Source organism: Scyliorhinus canicula, chromosome 5 (genome assembly GCF_902713615.1).
Source record: "Scyliorhinus canicula chromosome 5, sScyCan1.1, whole genome shotgun sequence".
In the NCBI taxonomy this organism is placed as follows: Eukaryota; Metazoa; Chordata; class Chondrichthyes; order Carcharhiniformes; family Scyliorhinidae; genus Scyliorhinus; species Scyliorhinus canicula.
The window spans coordinates 100,025,861-100,034,355 of NC_052150.1; the positions used below are offsets into that span (position 1 = coordinate 100,025,861).

General features: G+C 41.8%; 1 protein-coding gene across 1 annotated transcript in view; it reads left to right on the plus strand.

The window, feature by feature from the left end:
- The window catches only part of polr1f (RNA polymerase I subunit F), a 39,257-nt gene extending 30,993 nt beyond the window's left edge, over window positions 1-8,264 (plus strand). The window contains exon 4 of the mRNA XM_038797461.1: window positions 7,048-8,264. Coding sequence (XP_038653389.1) covers window positions 7,048-7,465 — 418 coding nt within the window. The 3' untranslated portion in view covers window positions 7,466-8,264. The remainder of the gene's footprint in view (window positions 1-7,047) is intronic.
- Window positions 8,265-8,495: the final 231 nt, after the last annotated feature.

The window sequence follows — 8,495 nt, forward strand, 5'->3', positions numbered from 1 at the left end:
TCCTCCTAAACTCCAGCGAGTATAAGCCCAAACTGTTTAATCTCCTCATATGTCAACCCTTTCATCCCTGGAATCAGTCTGGTGAACCTCTTCTGAACTGCCTCCAATGCCACCACATCCTTCCTCAACTCAGGAGACCAAAACTGGTCACAATACTCCAGATGTGGTCTCAACAATACCCTATACAATCGCAACAATGCTTCTCTACTTTTATACTCCAGTCCTTTTGAATAAATGCTAAAATTCCATTTGCCTTTTTAATTATATGCTGTACCTGCGTACCAATTTTCTGCAATTCGTGGACAAAGACACCCAGATCCCTCTTTACAGATGCATCTTGAATCTGCTTTCCATTTAGATAATTTGCCTTTCTATTTTTTTGACTTTCTGTCAGTCAGCCATTCCTCAATCCAAACTAGTACTCTACCCCTAATTCCTGCTATTTCGCCTTCTGGATCAGTCTTTTATGTGGTACCTTGTCAAATGCCTTCTGGAAATCTAGTGATACTACATCTGCAGGTTTTCCATTATCTTTGCTGGTTATTTCCTCAAAGAACTCGAGCAAGTTTGTCGAGCATGACTTATCCATCGTAAAACCATGCTGACAATGGTGGATTGAGCTTTATCTTTCCAAATGTTCACTCATCTCCTCCTTAATGATTGATTCCAGCAACTTGTCCACTTCAGAGGTCAAGCTAACCAGTCTATAATTTCCTACTTTTCGCCTCTGAATAGGGGCATCATCCAGGAATCAACCTTCTGAACCTTCCTTGAACTGCCTCCAGTGCAAGTTAGCGCTCATTATATAAGGAGACCCAAAAGTGTACACAGTATTCCTGGTGTTGTTCACCAATGCCTTGTTTAGCTAGACGAAGACATCTGTACTTTTAACACAGCCCCCTTGCAATAAATGGCAATATTCTATTTGTTTTCCTAATTACTTGTTGTGCCTAGAATAATTGAATGGTACAACATGGAATGAGACCATTCAGCCACTTGAGTCCATGCCAGTTCTCTAAGGGGCGAGGCCACATTGGATTTGGTACTGGGTAATGAACCCGGCCAGGTGTTAGATTTAGATGTAGGTGAGCACTTTGGTGATAGTGATCACAACTCGGTTATGTTTACTTTAGCAATGGGCAGGGATAGGTATATACCGCAAGGCAAGAATTATAGCTGGGGGAAAGGCAATTATGATGCTATTCGGCAAGATTTAGGAGGTATAGGATGGGGAAGGAAACTGCAGGGGATGGGTACAATCGAAATGTGGAGCTTTTTCAAGGAACAGCTACTGCGTGTCCTTGATAAGTATGTACCTGTCAGGCAGGGAGGAAGTTGTCGAGCAAGGGAGCCGTGGTTTACTAAGGAAGTTGAAGCACTTGTCAAGAGGAAGAAGAAGGCTTATGTTAGAATGAGACATGAAGGCTCAGTTAGGGCACTTGAGAGTTACAAGTTAGCCAGGAAGGACCTAAAGGGAGAGTTAAGAAGAGCGAGGAGAGGACACGAAAAGTCGTTGGCGGATAGGATCAAGGAAAACCCTAAGGCTTTCTATAGGTATATCAGGAACAAAAGAATGACTCGAGTAAGATTAGGGCCAATCAAGGATAGTAGTGGAAAGTTGTGTGTGGAATCAGAGGAGATAGGGGAAGCATTAAATGGATATTTTTCGTCAGTGTTTACACTGGAGAAAGACAATGTTGTCGAGGAGAACACTCAAGTTCAGTCGACAAGGCTAGATGGAATTGAGGTTCAAAAGGAGGAGGTGTTAGCAATTTTAGAAAATGTCAAAATAGACAAGTCCCCTGGGCCAGATGGGATTTATCCTAGGATTCTCTGGGAAGCCAGGGAGGAGATTGCTGAGCCTTTGTCCTTGATCTTTATGTCGTCTTTGTCGACAGGAATAGTGCCGGAAGACTGGAGGATAGCAAATGTTGTCCCCTTGTTCAAGAAGGGGAGTAGAGACAACCCTGGTAATTATAGACCTGTGAGCCTTACTTCGGTTGTGGGTAAAATGTTGGAAAAGGTTATAAGAGATAGGGTTTATAATCATCTTGAAAAGAACAAGTTGATTAGCGATACTCAACACGGTTTTGTGAAGGGTAGGTCATGTCTCACAAACCTTATTGAGTTTTTTGAGAAGGTGACCAAACAGGTGGATCAGGGTAAAGCTGTTGATGTGGTGTATATGGATTTCAGTAAGGCGTTTGATAAGGTTCCCCACGGTAGGCTATTGCAGAAAATAAGGAAGTATGGAATTGAAGGTGATTTAGCGGTTTGGATCAGTAATTGGCTAGCTGAAAGAAGACAGAGGGTGGTGGTTGATGGCAAATGTTCATCCTGGAGTTCAGTTACTAGTGGTGTACCGCAAGGATCTGTTTTGGGGCCACTGCTGTTTGTAATTTTATAAATGACCTGGAAGAGGGTGTAGAAGGATGGGTTAGTAAATTTGCAGATGACACGAAGGTCGGTGGAGTTGTGGATAGTGCTGAAGGATGTTATAGGATACAGAGGGACATAGATAAGCTGCAGAGCTGGGCTGAGAGGTGGCAGATGGAGTTTAATGCGGAAAAGTGTGAGGTGGTTCACTTTGGAAGGAGTAACAGGAATGCAGAGTACTGGGCTAATGGCAAGATTCTTGGTAGTGTAGATGAACAGAGAGATCTCGGCATCCAGGTACATAAATCCCTGAAAGTTGCCACCCAGGTTAATAGGGCTGTTAAGAAGGCATATGGTGTGCTAGCCTTTATAACCAGGGGGATTGAGTTTCGGAACCACAAGGTCATGCTGCAGCTGTACATAACTCTGGTGCGGCCACACCTGGAGTACTGCGTGCAGTTCTGGTCACCACATTATAGGAAGGATGTGGAAGCTTTGGAAAGGGTTCAGAGGAGATTTACTAGGATGTTGCCTGGTATGGAGGGAAGGTCTTACGAGGAAAGGCTCAGGGAATTGAGGTTGTTTTCGTTAGAGAGGAGAAGGCTGAGAGGTGACTTAATAGAGACATATAAGATAGTCAGAGGGTTAGATAGGGTGGACAGTGAGAGTCTTTTTCCTCGGATGGTGATGACCAACACGAGGGGACATAGCTTTAAATTGAGGGGTGAGAGATATAGGACAGATGTCAGAGGCAGTTTCTTTACTCAGAGAGTAGTAGGGGTGTGGAACGCCCTGCCTGCAATAGTAGTAGACTCGCCAACTTTAAGGGTATTTAAGTGGTCACTGGATAGACATATGGATGAAAATGGAATAGTGTAGGTCAGATAGGCTTCAGATGGTTTCACAGGTCGGCGCAACATCGAGGGCCGAAGGGCCCGTACTGCGCTGTAGTGTTCTATGTTCTATGTTCTAGTAGCTCAGTTAGTCTAACGCTACCTTTTTTCATAGTCCTACAAATTTCTACTCTTCAAATAGTTAGCCAATTTTGTTTTGAAAGCCAAGATTGAATCTACCACCATCACACATTCAGGCACTGCATTTCAGGTCCTAGTCACTTGTGGATCAAATTTTTTTCCCTTGTGTCACCTCTTTTTTTGACGTCATCTTGAATTAGTATCTTCTGATTCTTTAACCTTCTACAAATGAAAACTGTTTTTCTCTTTATCTACTCTGTCCATTCCCCTAATGATTTTGGACATCTCTGTCTAATCTCCCCACAGCCTTCTTATCTATAAGGAGCACAGCTCCAGCTTCACCAATGTATTAACGTAGCTGAAGTCTCAATCCCAGAACCACTCTCGTAAATCTGTTCTATAACCTGTCAAATACTACCACATCCTTGCCCAGAATTAGACCTACTGTAATTCAGGCCAAACCAGAGTTTTATAATTGTTCAACCAAACTTCCTTACTTTTATATTCTTTGCCACTATTTATAGAGCATGGGATCTCGTATGCTGTAACTGCTTTCTCAATCTGTACTAATACCTTCAATGATTTGCATCCGTCAAGTGTCCGTCCATTCTATCAACTGGTCTGTATTCTCTTGAAGTCTGTCACTGTCCACCTTACAGTTCACATACTTCCGAGTTTTTTGTCATCCGCATATTTTTAAAATGTGCCTTACACGCCCAAATCTAGGTTTTTAATATAGATCAAGAAAAGCAGGATCCTAATACCAATCCCTTGGGAATCCCATTATATATCTTCCACCAGTTCAAATCAATATTCACCACCATTCTGTTTCATGTCACATAGCCAACTCATTTCCATATTGCACTGTCCCTGTTATTCATTGGTTTCGACTTTGCAGACAAGGCTGTTTGTGGCACTTAATCAAATGCCTTTTGGAAGTCCATGTACAGCAGATGAAGTGTGTTACCCCCATCAATCCTCTCTTGTCACCTGATCAGAAAAACTCAATCAAATTAGTTAAATTTACCCTTGACAAATCCATCCTTAATCAATTCGCCTTTTCCAAGTGACTGTTAATTTTATCCCAGATTATTATTTCTAAAAGCTTTCGCACCTATGTTCTTCAACTGACCAACCTGTCGTTGCTGGGTTTAACCGTACAACCTGGTTTAATAAAGGGTGTAACATTTACAATTCACCAGTCCTCATGAACCAGCCTCGACCCGAGGAAGATTGGAAAATTATGGTCGGTGTCTCCAACATTTTCACCCTTTCTTCCCTTGGAGGCATCTGATCCGGTCCTGATGGCTTAGCAAATTTTCAATTCCTAATACCTTCTCTTCAGTTTTAGCCCATCCAATGTTTCAACTACCAACTCTTTCACTATGACTTGGGCAGCATCTTCTTTCTTGGTAAAGGCCTTTTTACTCATTTAGTACCTCAACCATACCCTCTGCCTCCACATGTAAATCCCCTTTTTGGCCCCTAATTAACCCTACTTTTACCACCCATTTACCAGTTTATATGCCTATAGAAGTCTTTTGGATTCCCCTTTATGTTTGCTGCCTGTCGCCATTTGTTGGTTGTGATTATTTTTGCATTTCCTCTTTCTTTATCTTTCTATATTTTGCTTGTATAATCAACCTGACATGAGTCATACCCTTTTGCTGCTTTGGACCAGATTTTCCTTCCCCTATGCGGCATGTTCTGCAGCAGAGGGTGGCTCACCAGTGGCTGGTGGTGGAACCTTCTAGTCCCGCTCTTGTCAACGGGGTTTCCCGTTGAATGCGTCATCGTCGGCAAGAATGTCCATAAAATCCCATCCTTTATCTTACTCTTTACCTTTGATCATCCAGAGAATTCTGTCTTTGTGTCTCCTACCTCCTCGCCTTCAGCTAACCATTGTGTATAGGGACACCCAGATCTATTAATTACCACAGCATTTTGTAGACTCTCTATTTATGATATTTTGCTTTTCTGTTCTTCCTAACAAAGTGGAGAATCTCACATTTACCATATTGTATCCCAACTACCAAATTTTTGCCAATCACTTAACCTACCTATTGGGGTGGCACAGTGGCTAGCACTGCTGCCTCACAGCTTCTGGGCCCCAGGTTCAATCCCGACCTTGGGTGACTTTGTGGAGTTTGGCAGGATTTGAACTTGTGCTTCTTGCATTATTAGTCCAGTGGTTTAACCAATTTAAATATGGTGGCAAAGTGGTTAGCAATGCTGCCACACAGCACCAGAGACCCGGGTTCGATTCTGACTTCGGGTGACTCTCTGTGCGGAGTCTGCATATTCTCCCCATGTCTGTGTGGGTTTCCTCCGGGTGCTCCAGTTTCCTCCCACAGTCCAAAGATGTGCAGGTTAGGTGGATTAGCCATGCTAAGGTGCCCCTTCGTGTCCAAAAGGTTAGCTGGGGTTACTGGGTTACGGGGATAGGGTGGAGGTGTGGACGTAAGTAGGGTGCTCTTTCCAAGGGCCGTTACAGAACGAGTGGCCTCCTTCTGCACTGTAAATTCTATGATACCCCTTTGCAGACTCTGTCTTGCACACATGTTGCTTTCCCATTGATCTTTGTAGTGCCAGCTAATTTGGCTACACTTTGTCCTTACATTCAAGATATTAGCATAGGAATGGAAGTTAAATATAAATTGCACTGTTAACCTATCTCTGATATACACTGATGATGAGGGGTGTCATTCAGCCCGTCAAGCCTGCATCGGCCCTCTGGAAGAGCACCCTAGCTAGGTCCAACTCCCTCACCCAATCTCAGTAACCCCACTTATGGGCAATTTAGCATGGCCAATCCACCTAATCTGCATGTCTTTGGACTGTGGGAGGAAACCGGAGCACCCGGAGGAAACCCACGCATGAACCCGGGTCTCTGGTGCTGTGAGGCAGCAGGGCTAACCACTCTCCCACGGTGCCATCATATTTATATTGGTTAAACCACTGGACGAAAAATGTAAGAAGCACAAGTTCAAAACCTCCTATGGTAGATTGAGAATTTAAAATCAGTTCTAAGAAACAAATCACACATCCGTAACAATAACCATGAAGCTGTGGTGTTTTTATAAATGTCCAATTTATTTACTATTGTCCCATACCTGTGCCATTGACTCTTATTTGTCCTGTGAAGGTTTATTAAGACTATTATTCTGTACTTTGCAAACAGTCCCGTCCCGTCCCCCCCAATTTCTCAGAACTTATCAGGAGGGGCAATAAACGCTGGTCTTGCCTCAAGCGAATGAATTTAGTAAGAAGCGATCTTGCATTTTTCATTGCCAATGGAAAATGTTGCATTCTGAAAGATTTGGATATGGACATTGCAAGTTATGAACAAGGCAGAAAAGATTTTTAACAGAATGCTAAGATTATGCAAGTTCATAACCCAAGATTAAAAATAGACTCAATCTATTATGCTACAGAGTTTGTTATTGACTCATTTGCTTACCAGTTTAACCATATGGAAACTATTATCGTTGATGTATTGAGGCCCGCTATTTGATTCTGGAATAGTGAACATCTGCATGGGCGCCCCATGCTAGCCATGGAACAGAGCCAACGAGAGCTCGGAACCGTGGATAAGTTTACTTATTGTCATGTGACTGAGTTATGATCAAAAACCAGAAGTGTTCTTGTATTGATTCATTTGATGTTTACTGAAATGATTTGTTGCTTTAACTTCCAGTGTACAGGCAGCATGTGGCGTGGCTTCTGCAGAATCACTGGAAAATAATAGTGAAGAATCATTGGGAAATAATAGTGAAGGACATGATTATGAGATGGTAAGAAAGAAGAAAAAGAAGAAACGTGACAAATGCATTGAAGAAGGGACAGCTGAAGAGGCTGTAGGCTATGAGATTTCAGACAGGATTCTTCAAAAAGATGGAATGGGAAATGTTGAAATAATTTTAGACAGTAAGAAACCCAAAAAGAGAAAGCGAAGGACTCTGGAATTAAATGCTGACACTGAAAACCATGAGAGGGATGACAGTGATTACCACAGTGACAAAGCCATTAAGAAAAAAAGAAAAAAAATGTCTGAGGATGATTCCGAACCCACTGATTATGCACAACCAAAACTCAAAAGAAGAAAAGTGTGTTAACAAATATATATTAAAATCTGCCTCATCAGACCACTGCAGATGTGCCTTAACACCTTCATGGAAATGAGAGAAGGAAGACCATTCAATTCTGAGAACAGACTCCCTGGAATTATGTTTGTTATTATACTTGGATAAATTAAAACTGTTTATTACATTTCCAGCTGCACAATCGTCTTACTAACTTGTTAAAGTTTAGAGTGGCCTAATATGAAGCATTTATATTATGCACCTGCTACCAACAGCTATTATCAATGCTTCAAACATGAGAAACCAAATTTACCAAAATATGGGAACCAGAGGCTGATAGGAACATAATTGGAAAATTGAATATTGCAATGCAGAAGATTCACATACCCTGCATTTTTATTTTGAGATTGTTTTATTATTATATCATTCCCTTCACTAAGTTGGACATGTGCTGAAACAGTATGAACTGTTCTACAGAATGTATTGTAATGCTTTGATTTGCTGATGCTTGTGTTACAAGTAATGGGGCATTTGGCTCGTGCGCCAGGATTGAGTCAAATTTAGTGATGCAATTTTTATAGTTGTTGGTTTCTGACTGATGAAAAATTATTTTAAAGCAGCTGCGTGTACCTCTCCTTGTGCTTCTGCAAATTGCACGACATATCTTTACAATTATCTATATACGGTTGCAAATTTGTGGTCAGCATTTTAAAGATGGTTAATTATCATCCATACTTTATTGGATTGGATTTGTTTATTGTCACGTGTACCAAGGTACAGTGAAAAGTATTTTTCTGCGAGCAGCTCAACAGTTAAGTACATGGGAAGAAAAGGGAATAAAAGAAAATACATAATAGGACAACACAAGATATACAATGTAACTAGCACTGGCATCGGATGAAGCATACAGGGTGTAGTGTTAATGATGTCAGTCCATAAGAGGGTCATTTTGGAGTCTGGTGACTGGGGAAGAAGCTGTTTTTGAGTCTGTTCGTGCATGTTCTCGGACTTCTGTATCTCCTGCCCGATGGAAGAAGTTGGCAGAGTGAGTAAGCTGGGTAGG